The sequence below is a fragment of the Coffea arabica genome, chromosome 1c, assembly GCF_036785885.1.
Source record: "Coffea arabica cultivar ET-39 chromosome 1c, Coffea Arabica ET-39 HiFi, whole genome shotgun sequence".
In the NCBI taxonomy this organism is placed as follows: domain Eukaryota; kingdom Viridiplantae; phylum Streptophyta; class Magnoliopsida; order Gentianales; family Rubiaceae; genus Coffea; species Coffea arabica.
Window position 1 is genome coordinate 58,560,631 of NC_092310.1, and position 23,979 is coordinate 58,584,609.

The following is a 23,979-nucleotide window of genomic DNA, read 5'->3' on the forward strand; positions in this document are numbered from 1 at the left end:
TTGTGCAGCAATTGGACACCGTTACGATCTTTACGTTCCAAGTGCTCACAACGATTTCTTTTATCAAGTCTCATCGGCGCACCTTATCAAAATGTGCGCCAAAAGTGGGACCAGTTTCATCACAGCCCGAGGAGCATCCCATCGAGCCGTTGCAAGAATTTAGCCACATGAGATTCCCGCTCGGTAAAACGCGACACGTGGATTCAATCTTGTTTGAATGGTCAAGATTTAGGCACGTTATCGTGCACTGGGATTACACCTGATTTATACACGATCTGTGGAGTCCCACATATTGGAATAGTCGTTGACTTAATCGATCGTCTCCTGCGTGCGTGGTCGTGCGTTTTGCGTTTGAGTTGTTGGCACCGATTGGACATTGGAGTGGAATTCTTGGTCCTATTTAATAGATGTTCTTTTCGGTCCATTTATTTGGAGTGGGCTGAAAGTGGACAAGCAGTCAATGCAGTCTCTTCGACACATTTAATGCACTTCCAATTTACACCTTCCTCATTCGCTGAATGTGGATACGACTCATACGAGCCGCTATCCCACTGTAGTGAAACAAATCAACATGGGATAATATCAGAAGCCTCCCCTAAAGTCTCTCTTAATAGCACTTGATGCTTTTGATGTTTTGAAAAATATCACTTACCGCCCTTAATAATTATAAAATGACTATGTATTACCCTCACTTCATGCATAACACACATAAAAAAAGTAATAAATGTCGCCCATTAGTTTCATCTCTGTTCCTCTTCTAGCCATCGCCCGCTAGTTTCATTTATTTGCCTTATCGTGGTTATCTTCTTAATTTCCGTCTAATTTGACTATGAAATTGTGTTGGCTCCCTCAACTTGAGATTTTAACAATTCAATTTTGATTCTTTAACATGTGCAAGCTACATTGAGAGTACAAAAAAAAAGTGGCTAATAATACAATAACAAGGAAATGGAGAAGAAAATAAGAAACAAACACTATTGGTGGCGGATTAGCATAATAGTAGGTTTTGTAGATGGAAGAGAAGATTGTATTAATGGGTGAAAAGAAATAGAAGAGAATGGAGAAGATAAGAGATATTGTAGTTATTTCATTGCATCAAAGGAGGTTAGTGTAATTTTCTAAACATGAAGACAGCAAAATGCAATTATCAGAAACCTCAATTATCCCAATTATCTTTGGAGAGATGACAGCGAATTACAAAGGAAATTTTCATTTTGCAGTTATTACCATATGACACTGCTAGGCAGCCAAAAACCGAGAAGAAAAGCCGATAAAAAGGAACGTCCAAAAGCGACATTTGTAATCTCATTTGAGCAAACAACCTATCTACACAAAGCAAATCAAGGTATGCTGTAATGGCTTCAAATCCTCTTGTCCCCAAAATAGTCTCTGTTCCCTCCGTTCTTTATCTGTACAGCTATCACGTGTCTTTAACATTTTGTTAATCTAAACTTAAATAAATCGATAATAATTGATTTACAAGTTTTGTTAACCCAAATTCAAACAATAACACATTGAATCTAGGCTTGTGCAAAACAAGTAATACAATTTTGTTAATTATCTTTTTGTTAATTAGACAAACCTAGACTTTGCATAACCCCAACTTTTGTTTGAACTCAATGTGTTATTGTTTTGCGTAAGCCTGGATTCAGTGTGTTATTGTTTGAATTTGGGTTAACACAACTTGTAAACTGATTATTATCGATTATTTTGGATTAATAAAAGACTAGAGACACATGACAGTTGTACAAATAAGAGACGGAAGGGACAGAGACTATTTTAGGGACAGAGAATTTGAAGCCGTAATGCAAGAGGCATAGACTTCATCAGCTTAACTTCTTGAACTGGCTAATTAAGTTAATTTTGCAAATGATTAATTAAAATGGTAATTAGTTGAATCAGATGATGACAATAAACTTTGAAACTTCTAGGATTCACTCAAATTCTATTACACTTTGTTTTTGTCCAAAATCTTCTATAGCTGCCAAATGTATCATTGTTTCCTTCCCCTCCCTTTCTTGGCTGGCTGTGCCTCCATATGTTCTTTTCCACTGACTTCTGATATGTCAGCTGCAGAAAAGGAAAATCCATCAGTTCCTTGAACAAAATGAAAAGACATCCAAAAAAGATCCTAAAACGAAATCTGAAAGAATCTCAACCAGATAAACACCCAACCAGCAGCAAAAAAAAAAAAACGGTGGAGAAAGAGGTAATCTATGGTGAAAAGGTTACCTTAGAGTCGAGAATATATTAAGACAAGGTGGTTTTAAAAGTCCAAATGAGAAAAGACTTCTTATCATTCTCAAAGAAGATGCACTTTGCAACAGTTTTTAAGCAAATACAACCAACATGATGCTGCCACTAAGACACCATTACAACTTAAATGAGAGCAACAATACCTTCAGGTCCACGAGCCATCAATGTGAAGAATATGTTGTTGAGCTTCTCCATCTTCTTGGCATCCTGTGCTTGGTCTGTCTTAAACTTGATGCACTAATTAGGAAGTAAGAAAGGAAAAAAGTCAACATCACGAGAGGAGATAACCAACGCAAGAACTTTAAAACCTGAATTTACAAAAACTTCTTCAAAATGTCAAAAGTTATCACTTGTATATAGGCCTGTCAACGGGTCGGGTCTAGACCCGGATTCGGACCGGATCTGTGAAATTATTGCGGGTATGGGTAGGGATTTAATTCCGTTTTCCGGATCCGGATCCGTTTTGTCAAACAAAAAACGGGTCGGATACGGAATATAATATTTCGACCCGTATTAGACCCGGATCCGGATATAAATGAATTAATAATTTAAAAAATATATATTTATCAATATAATTTGATTAGGGTGATGTATTTGAGTAAAGTCAATTTGATTTCTTTTCTTATTTGATTTTTTCTTTGCATTAGTTAAAAATTAGTTTACAAATATATTTTTTTCTCATTTTTATTAGAAATTATAAATTGTGCTAAATTTGTGCGGGTAGACCCGACCCGGACCCGGAACCCGCCGGATACGGAATATCGAATAAAAGACCCATCGGATAAACGGGTCGGATCCGATTCCGGTATAATAATTCGGGTCCGGGTCCGAAATAATGAATTCTGGCCCGGACCCGGCTCGTTGACAGCCCTACTTGTATATTTGATTTAACATTCCATAATCTTCCCCATAGACTAGTGAAGCCCCTTAAGATCCTTCCTTTCCTTTGTTTTTTTATTGCAAAATAGACTGGGATGCCACGCATTCTGGATCTAGCAATCATTAATGCAGGCATTCAGAAGAGTAAACTGGAAAGTGATTGTTAAAATGCATCTAGATCACTGCACCTAATGGAGCTCATGGTTGAGAAGCAGGCTATGCTGCTTCAGGTACATGAGCAACGACGAACAGTAGACAAAGCAATGATTCAGGTTTTCACATGCTCTTTAGAGCAGGCACCAACATTTTACTAATCACATACATAAACAATAAGAGCAAACATCAGGATGCCCAAATTAAACGGCCCCAGAGGAATGTAAGAAGCCTTAACATGCATAAGAAATGGGGCAGGGCAGATAGTTAAACACAGATGCATAACTTTTGAGCCTACTTTAAAGCACGCCTCTTCAGAAATTTCTTTAAAATGCTTCAAATTAGATTCCTATGGTGTATTTAAGAACAAAATCAACCAGCTCTGTAACCTGAAATCATCTTTTCCTTGTTCTTCTTTTTTTAAAGCATCCAAAAAGTATATAATTTAGATATGCAAAACCAGCACCAAAAGATGCATACAAGACTGTGGATGAAGATCTTAAATGTCCCAAGCATTTGCCTGTAATATATTTTGCTCTGACAATCTTTTACTCCAACAATTACTTCTAGGCTGTTTTCGGTTTGGCAGCATGCAGAAACCTATAATCATTAAGGATTCAGACATACAGATACTTTGATCCTAATATTGAGCACGTGAACTGACGATCATATCCATAGAAATGAGGCTACATCATAACAAGTAGAACAGATTGCATTATCTATGATGCATCGGTATTTAGGAGATAATTAAGAACACATTTTTTTTTTACTTTAGCAAGACATTGGCATGATCAACCATGTAGTTCTTATTTCCACTGCAGATAACAGGAACTTACCCAAAACTAGTACCACAAGGAAAAGTTTCCCTCAACTCCCTGATGTTTTATCCCACTTATATTAAGATGCCAACATGAAAGCAATTCATGCAGTCAAGCATCACAGAAATGGCCTTTGGGACAACTATGTCTTATTGAACAATATTTGGGAAAGGCAACACATTTCCTTCCCTCAACCAAGAACCAATTAAAACCTTTACATAGGACTCTCAGACCACTTTGACAAAAAATCGTACTCTACACATAATTTAGCCACATAAGCAAATTCTTGAATGCATTGGCAAATATGTACTTCTATGCAGACTTCCAAAAATAAAAACTGCAAGCCACTGAATGGACAAAATCGTATACCTGGAGATGTATATTCATTCAATAAAGACCAAAAGATAAGCAACTCCCAAAGGTTTGTGTAATAAACACGAATGACACAGTCTGAACTGAAAGCATACCACCCTCATAAATAAACAAAATTCCATGGAAATTATACAGGTAATATCTTCTCTAGAAAAAGAGAATTTCAATCCACCTAGTTGCACATTAGAGTAAAAGTATAAAACGGGCTTCAGTCAAAACCCATAGACAGAATCAAGAAAGAACTATCAATTATTAATGAAAATCCCTCCCACACGAAGACAGGAGCTTAAAATCCTGCCTCAGTTGTATCAACTAACTCAGCGTTACTCAAATTTCCAACGCGTAATACCACACCATAATCTCTGACAAAGACTCAGGAAACAAGAAAACCATTCCGTGGATGAAGAAATCAATCAAACACCGAAACTTCAATTTCATCACCATCAACAACCAAACAAAACTATTCCAGCGAGACAAAGCTAGTTGTAGTACCAAAATACGAAGAATTTATTGCAATAATCCAATTAAATAGCTAAAACTGAAATAAATTTCTCTTTACCTCTTTATCGTCTGTGACCTTGAGGACCAACTTTCCATCACAATGCCTGTATTTCATCACGTACCGCGTCTGCATTACAAGGAAATAAAGTCAAGTAATTGCTCACCGAAAACTTAAAACCTAGACAAGTAAATTTGGGAAACAAACCATTTCGTGTCCTTTGAAGATTACCTTTTCGGGATCGGCACGAAACAACTGTACGGACCTTTCCACGAAATCGTCCCAGGAGGTTAGGTAAACCATTTTTTCTATATGATTTGTTTTGAATGTAAATACACAGAATAAAAACGGAAGAAGATCAGAAGCCGGAGAACGTAGTTGTTTAGTCGGCGATTGGCCGCAGTGGTTCTCGGTCACTGGAGCGGAGGAGCAAGGTTTTGAGCCTTTTCTAACTCTGGCCCAGGGGGGTTTTTATCAGGTGTTTAGGGTCCCGGTGGAACCGTGGAAGATTACAAGGGCAAAGTTGTCCACGGGAAAATCCCGGTCATGTCTCTCTTTTTTTCCCACTTTGGTATTGGTTCTAGGGATAATTGCAGAAACCTCCCCTGAGGTTTCTGACATTTGCACTGACCTCCCCTATGATTTGAAAAATTACACTGACCTCCCCTGAGGTTACTAATCCTTTATAAATTCAATCCAAACGATTAAAATATTGTTTTAAAGAGTGAAATTAGAATTTTGTACCAAATTTGTCCTTTGTACTACATGCCCAATGAATGACAAAATACTACAAATCAATTAACAATTAATAAACTTTAAGGAGTATAGTTTATAGACAAATAAACATTACCTATTTAAAGTACCGACTCTTTACGGGTATTTTACTTTCAAACATTTAATTCAATACAACTATTTACGCTCAAATACATATTTGTATTTACTTTCAAATAATTTTTGTTAAATACAAAAACTACCAATCTCTCTTCCGTAAAAATATTAATATAACACTTTTTCAATTTTAGTTATAACCATTTATGTATTTAACATGAATTAAATGATTCAGAATAAAATACTCATAAAGAGCCAATACTTTACTCATGTAATGGATGAAAGTCATAAAGAATTAATACTTTATGAATCATTTCTTTTTTTAAAAAAAATATTTAATTTATATTAAATAAGTAACCTACCGATTTCCTTTTTGCAAGAATATTACTGTAACACTTTTTAAATTTTACTTACAAACATTGATATATTATTATAAATTAAATGTTTGAAAGTAAAATAACCATAAAGAGCTGCACTTTAAATGAATAATGTGTGTTTGCCCATAAAAAACCGGTAACTATTTAAAATACCGGCTCTTTATGGGTATTTTACTTTCAAATATTTAATTTAATACAAATATTTACACTCAAATACATATTTGTATTTACTTTCAAATATTTAATTTTTATTAAATACAAAACCTACATATCTCTCTTCCGTAAAAATATTAATATAACATTTTTTCAATTTTAGTTACAAACATTTATGTATTTAATATAAATTAAATGATTCAGAATAAAATGCACATAAAGAACGAATACTTTACTTATGTAATGGATGAAAGTCATAAAGAATTAATACTTTATAGGTTATTTTTAAAAAAAAAATATTTAATTTATATTAAATAAATAACCTACCGATTTTCTTTTTGCAAGAATATTATTGTAACACTTTTGAAATTTTACTTACAAATATTGATATATTTATCATAAATTAAATGTTTGAAAGTAACATACCTGTAAAGAGCTGGTACTTTAAATAAGTAATGCGTATTTGCCCACAAATTATACTCCTTAAAGTTTATTAATTGTTAATTGATTTATAATACTTTGTCATTCATTGGATATGTAGCACAAAGGGCAAATCTGGTACAAATTTCTAATTTCACTTTCTAAAATAGTATTTTAATCGTTTGGACTAAATTTGCAAAGAATTAGTAACTTCATGAGAGGTTAGTGTAATTTTTTAAATTATAGGGGAGGTCAGTGTAAATATCAGAAAGTTCAGGGGAGGTTTCTGCAATTATCCTTTGATTCTATTGACAAGGTAAAAACCTCCTTTTCTGAGTTGGAAAGTTGGATTGACTACTGATATGGCCGCAGCATTGAGTTGAGTAAGGCATAAAAGTGACTGCGCAGTAATTTAGCTGTTACCTCACAGGGAGTTGCGCTCTGAGTGCTGAAACGACGTCCGAATCACATCAGAGCCCAGGGGTAACGTGTCATAATATACCCGAGTCTTTGACGACACCGTCACCGTCACGTTAGCTTCTCACTCCTACCCCCGCTTTGGCGCCTTCGTTACCTATACATTTATAATTTTGTAGTTGCTCTTCTAGCACTTTCAAACAATGCCCTGTTTGTTCCATTCGATATGATCAGCTAATCTTCAGGATATCTTGCGCCTGTCGAGACAAACGCTGCCTTAAGAGATCATAGTACAATCTTCTTCTTCTCTCCATAAAGGCAGCCGCAGCAGTGGTTCATTTCATCAGTAGTTCGAGTTCTTAGCAAACTCGTGAAACCATGGCAACTCCCAGAGGCACGTCTTTAGTTTAGTCTCGCTTACTACTATAGTACTACTTAAAGCTCTAAAATCGCGATTTCAGACATTGTATTGACATGCACGTGGCGTTTGTTTAATGTTTTCTGCAGAAGCAGAACAACGTAATCGAGCTTTTCTGAGGGCAGCTTTTGACGGAAATCTCACACTACTCAAGAGTAGGCTTTACTAGTGTTTTGTGTTTTGCTTTTTATTTTCTTTGGTTCTTTTGTGTCTTTGGCGAAACTGTTGTTAAAATCAGGGTTTAATCGGGAAACTATTTCTATCTGGTGAAGCTTTTGGGAAGTCGCATGCTGGATTTAAGGACCCAAACGGCGCTTCACCTGGCCGCTGCCGCAGGTAAAACGGAGATATGCGGCTACTTGATTGACCAGTTGAAACTCGACATGGATGAGAGAGATGATGATTTAGGTTAGAGATTTTTTTTCCTGGCCCTCGTTTATTTCATTTTCAATTTGATATGTGGAAATTTTTGCTTTTATTATGTGCTTGATTTTCTTAGTTCAAGTCATCAAGTCTTTAAAATTCGTTGTCATTCATAGGATGATAATAATAAAAAAAGAACTAAAAGATTTTGTTGTGTGACTCTGTAGATGGATACGGAGTTGGTAAAACTAATTCTGTTACTCTCAGATGTTGTAATCCCCATAGCTTGAAGGAACTTGAGATTTTCTCCTGCTTCTTTTTTTTTTGTCTTTAAAATTTTGATTTTTAATCTGATCTCTCTTACTGCCTATGTGGCACAGGTGATACACCTTTGATTCTGGCAATTGTGGAAAATCATAATTCAACCGCTGCCTTTCTAATTGAACACGGTGCAGAGATCATGAAAAGTAATTATAAAGCTTTTACTCCCCTGCACTACGCTGCTGAAGAAGGTTTTGAAAGCGATTACAAGTACTTTTTAATTATTTTTTATTAACGGCCATTGCACTTCTCGTAGTGTGGGTAGCTATCCACGGCCTGGTTATAGAGTTTCAAGTGCTTTAGGTGTTATTGGTAACTAGGCAATACGTGTGTAGGAAACAAGGAAATACTACAACTTTTGATCTCCAAAGGTGCTGAAATTGATAGCAATTCTGAATCCGGGACACCATTGCAATGTGCTGCACTCTCTGGAAAAGGAGAAGCTGTGAAGATCTTATTAGATAACAAAGCAAATGTGAGATTTACAAAGTTTGTGTTGCTTATTTTATTCCTTCCTTCCCTTAGTCAGCACCTTTGTATTTTTGGCCCAAATGTTTCTGGATTTTTTATTTATAATAAGCGTTTGGCGGATCACATCAAAATCTCTACTCCTATGTTCAGAAGCATTTAAACGGTAAATTTTCAAGTGTATTGACTTTTAGCTTATATTCATTTCCCTATGTTACTGACATAGAGAGCAAACTCAAGCGTTTTTCTCTGAAATTGGTAAACACACAGTGATGCTGCTGTGTCCTTGAGAATACTAGTGCATGTTCTTCTTAGCTCTGCCCAGTTTCCATGCGACTTTTTATTATCTCTATTACCATGTTTTATTTTATTACTCAAGTGTTTTTTTCAGAAGCATTGCTTTTGCAAAAATTATTTAGAAAAAACATGTGCAATCCACCTTCTGCAGACTTTTATCTAAGAGACTACCTTTTGCTATTGTTTCCTTTAAAACGTCACAATCTACCGTCTGCACATTTCATAAATATTACTAGATTTCACAGTAAATGCAATTCGCTTTTCCCTATAACTTTGGTCACCTAATTGAATATGCATTTGCATATAGAAGTTTGGAGATGATTTGGATCTTTCATTCTGGATATTGTGGTTTTATGGGTTTTTAAAAATGTTTGTGTTTTTCAAATTATCTGTGCTTATCCAGTCTTTACATGTTCTTTGTGTGAAATCAGGAAGATTAGATTTGTTAGGTTCTTTTGCTTGCACAGTTTTTGCGTATAAGTTGTATGGATTGTGACTCAATTTCATTTTACATTCATAATCTTCTCTTAATGTTCATATTGTTGTTTTGATCTTTTGTGCAGCCAAATTCAGTTACACAGCTTTATTTTCCACCCCTGATGCTTTCAATTATTGCCAGGTCGTTCAATTGCCTTGACCTGTTGCTTAAGGTACATGTCCAATTTTATAGCAAATGTCTTGACTCATACACTGTTTCTTCATCGCATTGGTTATGGTTGCAAGCTATAGTAAATATGAAAAGGATAACAACGATGGAAAATCCATTTGCTTTGAAGTTTTTCCTTGAAGTCTAAGATATTGAACACTTGGACCGTTCAGTTTTTCTGGAATTGAAGACGAAAACCATAAACAAATATGGTATTCCTATAATTAACTATTCCTCTGGGCAATTGCTGATAGTTTTGTTGTGTGCTTCAGTAAGCTGAAACTGAGAGTATGTGTCACTTTTTACTATGCCTTCATGTCAAAGTATACAATTGTCTTATGCGCTTTTGTTTATCTTTATTGTTAGTGATGCTAATTGTGATTTGACACGAGGATGAGATTGTTAGGAATTGTTCAACATGTTACATAAGTTGATTGCTTTGATGGCAATAGTTCCAGTGCATATAAGGTGGAGTATATTTTATTGCCATTAGTTTCAGTGCATGTAAGGTGTAAGTTGTGTGTACAAATGTGCAAGTGACTGATTTCATGTACTCCAAAATCTTCTTTCATGCTTGGATTTCTTTTTCTTCATTGGTACAGTTGAAGGTTGATTGTTCGAAGTTCTCTCTATATTGCATGTTTATGTAATCTTCTTTTTTTTCATAATCGTCATCCAGGCTGGAGCTGATCCAAACCTTGGTTCATGTGGAAAGACTCCTCTTATTGCAGCAGCTTGTGAAGGGGAAACTGAAATTATCAACTGCTTGTTAAAATCTGGTGCAGATCCCAATGCCAGAGACAATGTAAATTGCCCTGCTTTCCCCACTCCCAAATCTAGCCTCTGTCTCTCTTTCTCAGCTGTTTTTTTAACTAGTGTGTCTTTTTTGTTACTAGGTCTTAGTTTTATGCAAGAGTGGAAGATCTATCTTATCATTGCTAGCGGGTTTGTTTGGATTGAGCATTATTTTCCCAATTTTATTTGCTTACATCATCATTACAATTTCCAATACACCTTTTTATCTTCCCAATTACTTTTTTATCTCACATACGTCATATCACAAAAAGTGCTACAGTAGAAATATCCCAAATAACTTACAATCCAAACAAACCATGGTCCATTAAGCTTGTTTTGTGTCTTATTGTTACTGACGGACATTAATTCAATATTTTTTATTTGTGATATATATGTTTTTCTATCAATTTTTTTGGGTAGTTATCTATTCATTTATTTACAGCAGTTATTTCAAGTTTCTTTTCGGAATTGGGTATTCTTGGTAACCAAATATAATATGTCTGATTCTGCTTTTTTTGGTCATGTTTGCTATGTAAAGTGACTGATTTAATTCAGCTGAGTTGTCTGTGGTTCTGAGGAGACTTTATGGATTTGAATTCTCTATCTTTGTTCTTTTGTTCAATTCTGGAGAATTCCTTCTTTAATTGCCATGTCTGATTTCAATTTGGTAATATGAATCTCTTTAGTCTTGTATTCTATTTTATAGATACTCAAAAATATTGTATTCTGTAATTACTCTGAAGGAGAGTAGGAAGATGAAAGTATGATGAAGATTTTCTGGAGCCAACAATTTCATAAATGCTGTTCAATATGATTATTATTTACCTTAATTCAGAAGAATGAAACAATTCCTGGATCTCTCTGCCTATATTGCAGTGTGGTGTGACACCATTAGAACATGCTGCTATGCGTGGAGAACATGCAGCAGTTAAGGTTCTATTTCCCATTACTTCTCGGATTTCATCTTTTCCAGACTGGAGCTTTACTGGAATAATGAAGCACATATGCTCTGCAAAAGCTGGGAAACAGGTTCTCATGTTTTATGACTAATTATTCGGATGTTTCCTTTTAGGTTTGTGTCCCTGTTAAACTTCCTGCTTCAGGAGCATCCAAAGATTGTGTTCATCCATTTTTTTTGGGTCTCTCTTAACCCACTGAATATCATCTCATCCTTTATATTTTTCTTCAATAATCCTGGCTTTCTACATAACGGCTGAGTATAAGAATGGAGGAGCATTTATATTTATTTGTAAATTAGAATTTAGTAAATTTTCTTCCCTATGTAAATTGAGGATATCTTAAAAAATCGAGCATTTTTTAGTCTGGACCTCTAATTCTAGTGTGCTTTTTATTTCTTCAGAGAGACTGTAGGAGAAGAGAAGTCTTTCAAATGTCAAAATCTAAGGGGGAGGATGCATTTAAAAGAAAGGATTACTTGGATGCAATTCATTGGTATACTGAGGTAGGCATGTTGTCTCATTTCTTAGAGGCATTAATTTTGTATTTTGAGGGGTTTTTTTCTAATTGAATTCTGAAGAAACGTACATTTTTTTTGTTTCTTCAAACTTCATATGATCCTCTTGATAGATGGTTCCATATCTGTTGCAAAGATTACATTTTCATTCTTCTTGAGAAACCATAATGTGTGATGCTCTGTCACTAAGTGGATTTTGGTGTCACTTGCAGGCTAACCTTGCGGATCCTGCTGATGCAACAATATATTCTAACCGAAGTTTATGCTGGGCGCTCTTAAATCAAGGCAGTCATGCTTTATCTGATGCTGAAATGTGTGTTAAGCTTCGGCCTATGTGGGCTAAGGCGCACTACAGAGAAGGTGCAGCATGGTTGCTTCTTAATGTATGCTGTTTCTGTGTGCTGCGATCATAGTTTCTGAAAATGGATTTTGATAAGTATGGCGTGACAGATAGTGTGAATATCTTTATTGGCATGCAGGACTATCCAAATGCATCCCAATCATTTTCTGAGGCTTTGAAGTTTGATCCTGCTAATAAGGAAATTCAGAAGGCACATAGGTAAGACTGTTTCTTGTTCTTTGGTTCCTCTTGAAATTGGCAATTAGCAGCTATTGGTTCCTTAGGATACTGACTCACTTAAGTGGCAACCTGACGTTCCCTTTCTCTGTACTGTTGTTCTTATGCAATGCCTTCTCTTGGCTTGTAGTCTAATGAAGCTGAACATTTGTGACAGGGAGGCTGTCGAAGCTGAATTCGGTATCCCAGTGTCAGAAAATATGAGAATTTTGCGCATATAGCAAGTCCGTTAGAAAATGGTTATTCGGGGGACTTACAATAGCATATTTTGCTATATACTATCTTAAAAGTGCTAAAACTCAAATAGTAATCTCTCTTGGTATATAACTATATAGCGTAAATAGGCATTCGCTATATCTCCTTTTTTTTTTTTTGGTGCTCATGGTACTTTTGTTCCCGAATGTAGTCAGGTGGTACTTGCATATGATGTTTCTACATCTTTTTACTTCAGAATTTCCAGCCAGTGTATTTTTTGGACAAGCTTCAATGTGAAGTGTGCTGCTACTCATCAGTTGATGGCAAAGCAGTGCTGCCTTTAAAGATGCTAATGCTAAGTATCTTCAAAACCAATTAGAATTTCACAACTACTGAGGTGTTACCTCTTCCTTTAATTTACCGGGAAAGGAATTTCAGACCTCCTATTGTTCCCTACGCTCTTCTGACCTCCAAATTGATAGGTTTAAAATTTGAACTTGGCAGCAGAAATGTGGAAAGCTCTTAGGGTCTTTTCCTGGTCATTATTGGGGTAACTTCAGTGGTTAAAGAATTAGGCCTTATGTATGCACATGAATATTAATCACTTCGGAATGGTGAACATTGCAGAGTCTGGTTTAGAGAGAGGCTATGTTGCTGGGCTCCCCTATTTTTATTTATTTATTTTTTTTTGGTTTTATTTGGTGGTGACTAATTTAAGAGACTTGTGATGAAGAAGTGGACAATGAAGGCTAGATTATTAGTACTTGGCTAGGCTCGTGTTACGGCTAACAAACCCGAACGTTTTTATGTCAGTAGGAATCTGGAATCTGGATACGACGTACTTGTTTCCCCCAGTGTCGTACCCTTTTGTTGTCTTCAAAAATAGCCACTCGTTACTGCTAAAACCAAACCAAACAAATGGTCGATGAAGTATAGTTTAAGGACGGATATAAGACTGGATATTTTGGCTGAGGGACGACGGCTTTAGCCCAATTGCTGAATACCATTTTAGCACACACTGACCCATGAGATGTTGTACTTGTGCCTCAAGGGAAATTCAGTTCCTGTACCCTCCACTTCACAGGCCGATTTGTCTCGGGCTTACGAAGAAAAGGGCTTACACCGCAGACAAAAGCCCCACAGTCCACAGCCCCAGTTACCTCAGGAGGTCCGGACCCGGGATCAAATTCCATTTCCCTCCCCTTTCACTGCATCCCATTTGTCCCTCCCCTTTGTTGTTCTACTTGTTCCTATCTAGCTGTACGCGGAGGATTCGGAGTGTCTGAGATGCCGGCGGGCTACGATTCCTTGCCCTCGACGTCCTCCGGCGCCGGCATGTTCACTCGCGCAAAATCCGGCAGCCTATCATTCTTCGCCACTCGACGGCCATGGCGAGAGCTGCTATCCCATCCATCCTCCTACTCTCGCCCGTATCCGCTCAGCGTGCTCACATCTCGGCTGAGACGCAACCTCAACTACTTCCGCGTGAATTATTCCATGATAATCTTATTCATACTGTTTGTGAGCCTGCTGTGGCACCCGATTTCGCTCGTAGTGTATGTGATCCTGTTCGTAGCGTGGTGGTTTCTCTACTTTAGCCGGGACGAGCCGATTCTGGTACTGAATCGTATGGTCGACGATAGGGTCGTCTTAGCGGCGCTTGGAATAGTTACGGTGGTGTGCTTGGTGTTGACTCGGGTTTGGTTGAACGTGTTGGTGTCTATCTTGATTGGGGTAGCTGTTGTGCTATTGCATGCGGCATTTAGGGCTACGGAAGATCTGTTTCTGGATGAAGATGAAGCTGCGGAGGGGGGTTTGATATCTGTGGTTCGCAGTACTGCTCCACCTCCCAGGGATGCCGGTGGGTATACTAATCCATTTTGATTAGGGGTCTCTAATAGTATTAGATTCCCTCCTATTATGTTCTGCTGGGCCTGCGCCTGCGCCTGCGCCTGCCTTTGGGGGAAATTGATCTTTCGTCCCCAGCAGTCCGTATTGATATCCATCTCGTCTGTTAGATGTTGTCAGCTAAGAATTTTTACATAGGGTTGATAGACTGGTTAATTTTTCTACTATCTATCTATATATATTTTGGGGGTTTTTATCTGCTCTTTGGTCGTGTAGTTGTGATTCTGATTTCATGTGTTCCCAGAATTATTAGGAAGCTACGAGGCTATCAATTTTGAGAAGCTATATATTATTTCTTCCATTAATATTAATAGGGTCTTCAAAGTATAAAATGGCACACAGGTATATTATTGTGTAATCGTGTTTTAGTTGCTGGTTTTCTTCTTCGGGAAATCTACAGAAGCAAAGGAAATGGCTCATTTTAGTTCTTCGGGATGTATCTTTCGTCTTTTTCCAATTGCTTATAAAATCTATCTGCACACGCTTTCTGAGAAATATCTACCTTGGATTTAAAATTTTGCAAACGAGTGACAAGTGTCTTCCCGTTTAAGCTAGAAATCCGTCGGCGTTTGACATGATTTGGTGTCTAACCCAATCACAAAGAAAAGCACCCCGATGAATCAAACATGTTCGAAAATGAAGAATCAGATCCTCAGCCGCTGACTACAGCACCACTTTTTAGGGCAAAAATGAGTTCTGATCCCTTCCATTCCGGTCATAAAATCTCCCCCGTCAAAAGCATTACGTTTTGCACAGGAATGATTTTATTTGCAGCTCAGACGAGTACGACAACTGAAGAATCAGATCCCCAAGTCCCTGACTGCTACTCCATGTTTTAAGGGCAAAATGAATTCTGATTCTTTGTTGCGGGGGACATAAATGTCCCCATCAAAAAGCACTACTAAGTTTTGCACAAGAATGTATGTCTCTGAAACTGAAACAATTGCATTGTATTTAAAGGTACACATACAAAGGAGCGACCAAAGAAATTGGGTAACAAGGACAAACAAAAAACATTCGGAGCACTGTCAAAATTCAAACATGACAAACTATTAACAAACCGTTTAACAGCCAGACATCTCAACTGCAGCTCCAGCCCAACCTGTTATCCTATTGATCATGACATGCCACAGGGACGCACGGCCGAAGATAATTTCAGCCCATTTGAGGAAGGAATGTTGATTTATCTGCTTATGAGCTGCTTCTCATAGAGTGCTGGGGTTCTTGGTAATATATCTGCAACATGCCTCTGCAACAACTTCTGCTCATCCGCAAGGAAATCTGACTTCTACCTTTAATATCTAATAATATATATATATATTATGAAAATGCGAGAATAGGATTAGGCGGTGGGTATCTTACGACCATAGGCCAATACCATCACAAAATCTTTAGCTGATGACCCAATTATCGCTGGTACTCTCTCTGATGTTGTGTTTTGGAGCCAGAAGTCTACTAGTTCATTCAATGCCAGTGTTGGGACCAATGACTGACCCATACACCTAATCTCAACCTACAAAATAGACAACTCAAAGATCAGCATAAACAAGAATTGATAGTATAAAACTTGAATCCAATGTCTGGAGTCTGAAATAAATCTCACAAGTCACAAATAAAGAAAGGAAAAAATTCTGATGTCACTTTAGATGAATTCCTGAAAGTGAGGGATTCCTTGAATAAAAAACATGACAACAAAATTACAAGATCTTGCTCTAATTTTCCGTGCATGAGACATCATGTAATCCCCTAAATAAATAACAGTCGTCACAGATTCTTAATTGACCAAGAATGATTTCCGCACCTCATCTTCAGTTGGAAGATCTAATTTCCTCATTAAGTACTTTTGAATGAAAGAAACTGTTATATTCCCATCCCTGCAAAGAAGTAAAGCACGTAAGAAGAGAATATATGAAAAGGATACAGGATATTTGCTGGAAAGAAATTTATAAGAGCTCAAAACTTCATAAATGAAGTGTAAATGCCTTTTAACTTGGCTGTTCATCACAATGGTTTGGCATGTCCAAGTAACATCCCAAGATACAGCCATGGACCTGATTGAGTTTCGCTTGATCAAATGAGGACACAGAGATCCTTTAACATTGATGATTTCTAATCTAAACAATTCACAAGAAAGTTGCGAGTTTGATTTTCAGGAGACAATAAAGATGGTCCTGGCACCATGACAACCCATCATGGACAAACTTTTGACATCAACTTCCAGCTCATCATACGAGGCAAGCACCAAACTGATATACACAATGTGTTGCACAATAGCAAATTACTTGGGTTACACAAGCAGACCAGAAACTGAAGGCTTAGTATTTACAGGATATTTAAGATATTCGCATATTCTGTAGCAGCAAAACCCTGACCACATAAACTTCCTCCTTCATTTTGGCCATTTCCTAGATACTTGTTCTCTCTCTCTCTCTCTCTCTCCCTCTCTCTCTCTCTCTCTCTCTCTTAATGTTTGAATAGTTTGTTTTGCTTAGTGGGTTCTCCATGCACATCTGGTATGAAATAACCATGCCATCTGACAGAGATAAGGACCAGATGGACCACTTGAAAGTCTAATTGCCACCACATGACCTTTAAAGAGAACACAAACCTTTACCAGGATTTCTTGATTTCAGAACCAGTTCAGATTTCATTTCCAGAAAGCTTCAGCTAAACTCCAAGTCAAAATAACCTCGTCCAAAGCAGATACCGAGTACATACACACGTGTTCAGCAAGACATAAACTGAAAGTGCATTTTTATTTCAACTAGTTCCTCCAGCTGCATATGGATTTTTGATTTTCAACCACATTGCAGAATTACATAGTAGTGTCCATCAAAATGCAGTCAATGTTGGGAGTAATTATCTAACAGTCAAATTCTCCTACATGCTTTGCATTGGAAGAACAAGAAATAGGAAGGGAATCTGTAGCCACTGCAAGGCGACCCTCAGATGATCTATAAAACATGTAGTCTTAACCTTACATCAAGCAGATAGACAGCCTTTGTGACTAGAAAAATTGATCTCTGAAGGTATAACAAATTACACTCAGAAGCAACAGATTTTAAGTAACGATAATCACATTAACCAACAGAATGACATGAAGTTACGACTTACTTTATTCTTAAGTAACTTGCAGAAATCTGGGGCAAAGAAGCATCTCCATCCCTGAAAAAGTTTTTTTTATAGAGTAAGGATGGCTTATGAACCAGTTAATCATATGCAATATCCAAAAGCTAAAGTTCTAAGTGTTCTATAGATTCTCACTGATCTTTGGTTGCCACAAGTGAAAACCATATTGGATTAATTCGCTTCTCACATCTAGCACTGACACCATCCAGCACAGCTTGAGGTGTAACATTGAAATCAGCAAAGGCAGGAGCCTTCTTTTGGCGAATTCTTCGCAACTTTTTAGGTCTTTCTGAATTCAATGCTGGAGACTCATTAGTGTTTTTTTCATCTTGGAGTTTTGATTTTTGTCCAAGCTCTTTGCCTTTAGATTTGCGGGCATGTCCTTCATTCTCACCAGAATGGGGAGGTTCTGATTTGGCAGCAGATCCCTGCGAAGTGAACTTTGAAGACTTACTCCTGTTTGCAACTTCCACAAGACAATTTAAAGGTTTCCATAGATCAACTTTCCCTTCCCATGTTTCAGCACCATTCTTTGTTTCTTTATCAGAAAGTGAATGGCTAGATGGGTCGCCATTGGAAGAATTCTGCAGAGTGACTCCAATAAGAATAGAACTTTGTTGGACATGAGTAATGTATGCCTTAACAAAATATAGAGTAAACAAAGCATTTGACTTTTGCAAACAGTATCAAGCTTCAAAAAATCTGTCATTACCTGCCTAATATTCTGCGTAAATTTATTCAGTGTCTCAGGTGAACTGGAGCTCTCAGGACGATCTTCACCAGAATCTTCCTCCTTCTTGACAGGTTTCTCTATTGAAAAACTGGAACCTCTTAATGATTTTCTTGCAATAGATTTTGATCTTCTTCCAGTCATACCACTTTGTGCTGATACCCTAGGAGTGCTCACCACCAATGATGAGAGTGATCTCTCCTTTCTTCTCACTGGCAAAGTGACTGAAGGTGGGATTTCTGGTGCCTTCACCTTCCTCCTCTTGTAAGGGAAGATCTTTGCCCTCACATCTTGTAAATTGTGATCGGGCCTGCAAAGGAGACAAACAACATCCAATATTATTTACAAAAATATCTGTTTTCCCAAATTTGTCAATTTAAAATGTCGCTCTTCTGATAGCCAACTTTATGACTGCTTTCTGGCTGATAGACAAACCAAGCTCTAACACATAATCGTGAGACAAACACATGGTTGATGAGTACTTGTGGTGAGAAACACCTTTTCTTTTACATCTTTCTCGTCCTTTACATTTCAAAGTACCAAGGCAATAATATTGTAGTAAAACTGACTACATGTGGATTAAGTGTAAGCACAGGCAGATGGGTTGCATGAAAGTATGCAAATTTATGTCCAAGCCAGACACATCCCTTACGAAAGCTATATACGCACATGATGATTTAGTCAAATCAAAGTCAAAGTGCATATCAGCAACACCCCATATAAAATGACCTCATCTCTGTCCACACGCCTCTGTGTGTGTGTGTGCACAGACAGAGAGAGAAATGGAATATCAAATATCACCTTCCCATCCAGGAGCTTAACCATACCTATCATCCTCAATTTTGTTATTCACATCTGATAGGGAAGTCCGTAAAAAGACTATAACATATAAAATATCCATAGGGAAGTCCAACTGTCACTGAAGTATCATGGAAGCAAAAGTAATTTCATCAAACTAAGATACATACACTTGTTTTATAATAGAACTCTGGAATAATTTCATTACATGGCTTCTTGCATACATTTTCTTTCCATTATCTTTTTTTTTTTTTTTTCCTATTGAAGACCCACATCAGCAAACAACAATTTGGAGGCATGGAGCTTGTATGCTAAGACACTAAAGAGCTCATAAATATGCTTAACATACACATGCGCACAAGCACGTAGGCATCTGTGACAAAAATGTGTATACGTGTAATATCTGCACACCAGAGAGAGAGAGAGCAGGATATTCAATTTTGTATCTCACCTCAGCTTCTCCAATGGGCCACAGCCTAAGTCGATATTGCAAATTGGGCAGCATTCTAATTCCTCATCAGATAGCTTCTTATAAATACACTTCCTGCAAACTGAACAGAATTTGCAAGAAAGAGAATTAAGAAAGCATTTGAAATCCATAAAATTGCCAATGAAATTTTTGAAACTAAAGTCCACCTAAAGGTGAAAGGCAAAATCTAGTACATATGCCCCAGCAAACATCAGACTCGACAGCATGCTAAGATCTGAAAGGAACAATGATGACATTCGATTGAAGGACTGGAGAATTATTAGAATTACCAAGTCCAAACAAAGGCCAGGTTCAATTAGTTTGTAATTGAAACAGAATCAGGAAAACTAGCCGAAATTTGGGTTGAGAGATAGAGACAATTTCAGCAAACTAGCTCCGGCTTAGTCGATCCAACTGCGAAAACGGCACCTAAAACATTTATTTCCTGTTGCTACAGGGATCATCGATTGTTCAATCATATAGGTTACTGCCAACAACGTTGATACAGACAGATTTTAGGGAATTGCAGGCAAAAGAGGGAAGCGCATCACCGTTCAATAAGGAAAATCAAATCAAACGAATGGAGTCGATATTTGTTTGGACACTGGATGGGCGAAAAGGAGAGACAGCAAACAATCTACCACGTAAAGATGAGAAATTAGCATGACCCAGGTCGTTAAAATCAGATTTCAATCCAAACCCAGATAGATCAGATATAGCCCAACTTAAGCGACTCCAATTTAAAAAGAAAGAACTCCAACGCTTAAAAACCGAGCGGAGAAAACATAGACGAGGAGTAGAAGAATAATAAGTACTGCTAATATGTATGCGTGCGTGTGTGTGTGGGTGTGCGTGTGTGAGAGAGAGGGAGAGAGGGAGTCAGATAGCAATGTGTAGTGAGTAGTAATGGCTGGGGAGGGAACGGGAACGGGAAAGGGAAAGCAGCAGCTTACACGTATGAAGGCATTCGGAAATGGTCGTGGCATCGCGGAAGAGCTTATTGCAAAGAGGGCATGTCATGCATGCCGCAATCGTCTCCCTCTTTACTTTCACCACCTGATTCGACATCCCTTCTCTTCCTCCCTCTTTTTCTCTCTCCCTTTTTATCCCCTTTGTTTTATCTTTCTATTCTATCTCCCTCTCTCAAATTTTACTACATAGATATCTAGACTTGGGAGCGAGCTGGTCCCGTCGCTCGTCGGTCGTCAGTCGGGTCGCCGTATACTGCTACTACTCCAAATTTACTGCTCACCAGAATCGGTGCATGCAATTTATCTCCCCAGGCCTACTTGAGCCACCGCATCGCATCACTCTTCCAAATTTACGTTCATTCCTCCTCCATCTATCTGCATTCAACCCATAATTATAATCCCCAAATAATTAGCACCCACGCCACAACAACATCCATGCTCACAAATTTATACAACATGCGCGTGCGTGTTTTGTGTGAGAATGGAATATGTATATATGTACATATATATATTAATAGTCAGAGAGAAATAAAGAAGAAAGATACTAATAGAAGATAGGAAACCGACCTGTGAATCTGGGGGAAAACGGCGGACAAATTTACGAAAGAAGAGAGGGATTGAGAGTAAGAAGATGGGGGAGGTGAGATTTGGTAAATCGGGGATGGGTTTGGATTGGCGTTAAGGGGATGGCATAATACTCCTCGTCGTATGATCTATCTGGGTCCTCTCTTTAACATAAACTCTGGGTTTGGGAGTCGAAATCGAAGAAGAGAGAGAGATAGTTAGAGAGAGAGCGCGATGAGAGAGAATGAGACAAGAGGTGCGACTCTACTCGGCTTGCCTCGCGTTCACTATAGCGTAGCATGAAAAACCCAATTCACTACCACGCCTACTACTTTTTCTATTGGGATAATTTCAAAAACCTTTCCCTGGGGTTTTTGATAATTTCACTGGCCTCCCCTAAAATTTATAAAATTATATTTACCTCCCTTAATAGAGTTATGGACCCGGTAACTTACCTCATATGAGGGGAAATTACTCACACAACTCAGGACATTAATTATGTCTTATTAGAAACTAATATCTAACTATTAAGCCATTAAAGTAGTAATTAATTATTAGTAACTAATTAATGGAAATAATTGTTGAGAATTTCTTTAATGATGAATAATGACTTACAATTAAAAAATAATGCTAATTAATATATCAAATTGCGCTATTTTGTGATTAACAGAACCTGATGATGACTAGAAATTAGTTATCCACAATGCGATAATAAGAGTTTTGATTGAAGAAAAAAAAAACACAGGGCAAAAAAATGTTATCCATGAGAAAATTTTATTTAAAACTCTTAAAATTGTGATAGTTGTAAAGCAATTTCGCGGAAGTAAATGAGAAAGAAGGAAAAATAAAGGTAAAATTCAAAATATTTTTCTGTTCAAAATTACAAGAATCATAACAAAACTCATATTAAGAGAAATGACAAGTCTATTTTAATGAATCCCGTGATCATTAGTGTAGTTTTGCTATTTATTTGTATTGTCAAATGTGTTGAATGTGAGCTTTTTGAGTACTGAAACGTGTGTGTTAATTGTTTCTAATTTTGAATTATCTTTGTTATTTTACTAATACAACTTATATACATACATAAGGGGTATTTATGAAATAAAAGTTTTATCTGTCTTCTTAAAGTATTTTGTTAATGCTATTTTTTTTTTATTTGAACTAATTTTGTCACCAAAACCTTAATCTTATGGGATGTTTTGTGTAACTTTGAAAATCTCAAAAGAGACTAGTGAAATTGTTAGAAAACTCAGAGAAGATTTTTGAGATTATTCCTTTTCTATTTATTAATCTTCTTCACCTTCTAGCAATATTTCAACTCCCACAAACATCCCTTCAAAAATAATAATAATAATAAATTATTATCGACAAAAGTTTTCATGTGCAAGTGCACAAAAAAGCCATTAGATAATTGTACAATGGCCATATAATGAAATAAGGTTTAAGCTTGGAATTGAAGTTGCAAGAGTGTTTGAGCAATCTCACGTGTGTCACATAAGCAAGAAGTTACATTATCAGATATGGCATTAGAAGGAATAGCCTAAACAATTTGCCAAATTTAGAACATCTTTTTATGTGTACCTAAAAATGATTTCAAATGTCATGTGCCAATCACACATAATGATTACCAATTACACTAGTAACCTGTATATTCTAAAGCAGCACCAAAACAATTCAAGTCTTGTTTTTCATGCCACCTCTTTACTTCATCAAAATGCGATCTGAATTAACTTTTCTCCCAAGGGAAGCAAGTGTAATTTGTTGAACCTAAAAGGTATGTTGATGCAATTACTACGTACTTTAAGGGAGGTTTGAAAAATATTCCAAATGATTTCCCATACTAGTTCGTGTTTTTCCCTTTTTTTTTTTTTTGAAAAAATTTTTATTTTAAGAAAGTGGGGGCTCAGTTATAAGACGCGCCGGGTGGGGCGAATTCGTGAAAAAGAGAGCGGAGAGAAAGGTGCGGAGGGAGGCTTGTGTTTCGCGTGTAATGGTGAGAGTGAGACGGCTTGTTTTGGCTTTTGGGGAATAATTGCGTGTAGAGGGGCAAGTTAGCCTTAGTCTAACGTTTACGTCTGTAATGCTGACTAAAATAAAATTGAAATTCTTGTTTTTTTTTTCTCTTTTTATTTTTCATTTGTTTATATGTTGTATTTGTTGAATATTATTTTGTTTTGACTGCTTTCCCCGAAAATTTATTTCAAGCAACATTGCACAAAATTTTTTTTAAAAAAAATGTATTCATAAAACCCCAAAAATTTACAAAAATGAAAAAAAAAAAAAACATAAAAGAAGGTTCTGATTCCTGACTTGTGAAGTAGGGAATGGCGCGGGGTGTGTACTTACGGAATTGACTTGCTCGGCTGCCGGTTCAGGCCACCGGTCAGGGTAAGGGTACTCACTTCCCCCATGAGTACAACGCTGTTACCGTTACGTTCATGCTACACCTCGCGAGTGTATGATCCTTATTTTTGCCCGTTTTGTTCCTTTATTTATAAAAAATAAGTCATCAATAAGGAGGTCCTCCTCCAGGTATTATTATTATTATTATTAAGGGTATGATTGTCATCGTGCACAAATTTGGCGTAATTCCCATCCACTTACTTGCAAGTCAGTGTTTTGGTTGAAACAGATGGTAAAAGTGATTGCTTAATTGACTCGGCTCCTTGATTAAGAAGCATTTA

At 37.0% G+C, this 23,979-nt stretch overlaps 4 protein-coding genes across 7 annotated transcripts; 2 read left to right on the top strand and 2 right to left on the bottom strand.

Moving 5' to 3' along the window:
• Nucleotides 1–1,852: 1,852 nt before the first annotated feature.
• LOC113715553 (signal recognition particle 9 kDa protein) lies at nucleotides 1,853–5,441 on the bottom strand. Its single transcript, XM_027239783.2, has 4 exons — nucleotides 5,209–5,441; nucleotides 5,038–5,106; nucleotides 2,400–2,493; nucleotides 1,853–2,070 (listed from the first exon to the last, which is right to left on the bottom strand). The coding sequence occupies exons 1-4, from the start codon at nucleotides 5,278–5,280 to the stop codon at nucleotides 1,994–1,996; spliced, it is 312 nt and encodes a 103-aa protein (XP_027095584.1). The 5' UTR covers nucleotides 5,281–5,441; the 3' UTR covers nucleotides 1,853–1,993.
• A 1,929-nt stretch (nucleotides 5,442–7,370) lies between these two features.
• LOC113715562 (ankyrin repeat protein nuc-2) lies at nucleotides 7,371–13,011 on the top strand. 3 transcript variants are annotated; one of them, XM_027239803.2, is made up of 12 exons: nucleotides 7,371–7,566; nucleotides 7,680–7,745; nucleotides 7,863–7,998; nucleotides 8,334–8,465; nucleotides 8,610–8,749; nucleotides 9,603–9,689; nucleotides 10,365–10,490; nucleotides 11,357–11,509; nucleotides 11,841–11,942; nucleotides 12,167–12,337; nucleotides 12,434–12,513; nucleotides 12,689–13,011. In XM_027239803.2, exons 3-12 carry the CDS (start codon nucleotides 7,878–7,880, stop codon nucleotides 12,750–12,752), a joined length of 1,176 nt encoding a protein of 391 aa, XP_027095604.1. In that variant the 5' UTR covers nucleotides 7,371–7,566; nucleotides 7,680–7,745; nucleotides 7,863–7,877; the 3' UTR covers nucleotides 12,753–13,011. The 3 variants fall into 3 exon arrangements, with proteins under 3 accessions (XP_027095604.1, XP_071938958.1, XP_071938963.1); XM_072082857.1 differs by having other exon boundaries at nucleotides 8,334–8,420; XM_072082862.1 differs by having other exon boundaries at nucleotides 12,167–12,314; nucleotides 12,689–12,899.
• Nucleotides 13,012–14,013: 1,002 nt separating this feature from the next.
• On the top strand, nucleotides 14,014–14,610 carry LOC140006055 (PRA1 family protein F3-like). Its single transcript, XM_072047672.1, has one exon. The coding sequence runs from the start codon at nucleotides 14,014–14,016 to the stop codon at nucleotides 14,608–14,610; it is 597 nt and encodes a 198-aa protein (XP_071903773.1).
• Nucleotides 14,611–15,557: 947 nt separating this feature from the next.
• On the bottom strand, nucleotides 15,558–21,439 carry LOC140037764 (E3 ubiquitin protein ligase DRIP2-like). 2 transcript variants are annotated; one of them, XM_072082833.1, is made up of 8 exons: nucleotides 21,299–21,439; nucleotides 20,714–21,106; nucleotides 19,743–19,842; nucleotides 18,476–18,803; nucleotides 17,899–18,347; nucleotides 17,749–17,799; nucleotides 16,436–16,508; nucleotides 15,558–16,147 (listed from the first exon to the last, which is right to left on the bottom strand). In XM_072082833.1, exons 2-8 carry the CDS (start codon nucleotides 20,826–20,828, stop codon nucleotides 15,977–15,979), a joined length of 1,287 nt encoding a protein of 428 aa, XP_071938934.1. In that variant the 5' UTR covers nucleotides 20,829–21,106; nucleotides 21,299–21,439; the 3' UTR covers nucleotides 15,558–15,976. The 2 variants fall into 2 exon arrangements, with proteins under 2 accessions (XP_071938934.1, XP_071938939.1); XM_072082838.1 differs by having other exon boundaries at nucleotides 15,858–16,147; nucleotides 17,899–18,191.
• Between the last annotated feature and the right edge of the window lie 2,540 nt (nucleotides 21,440–23,979).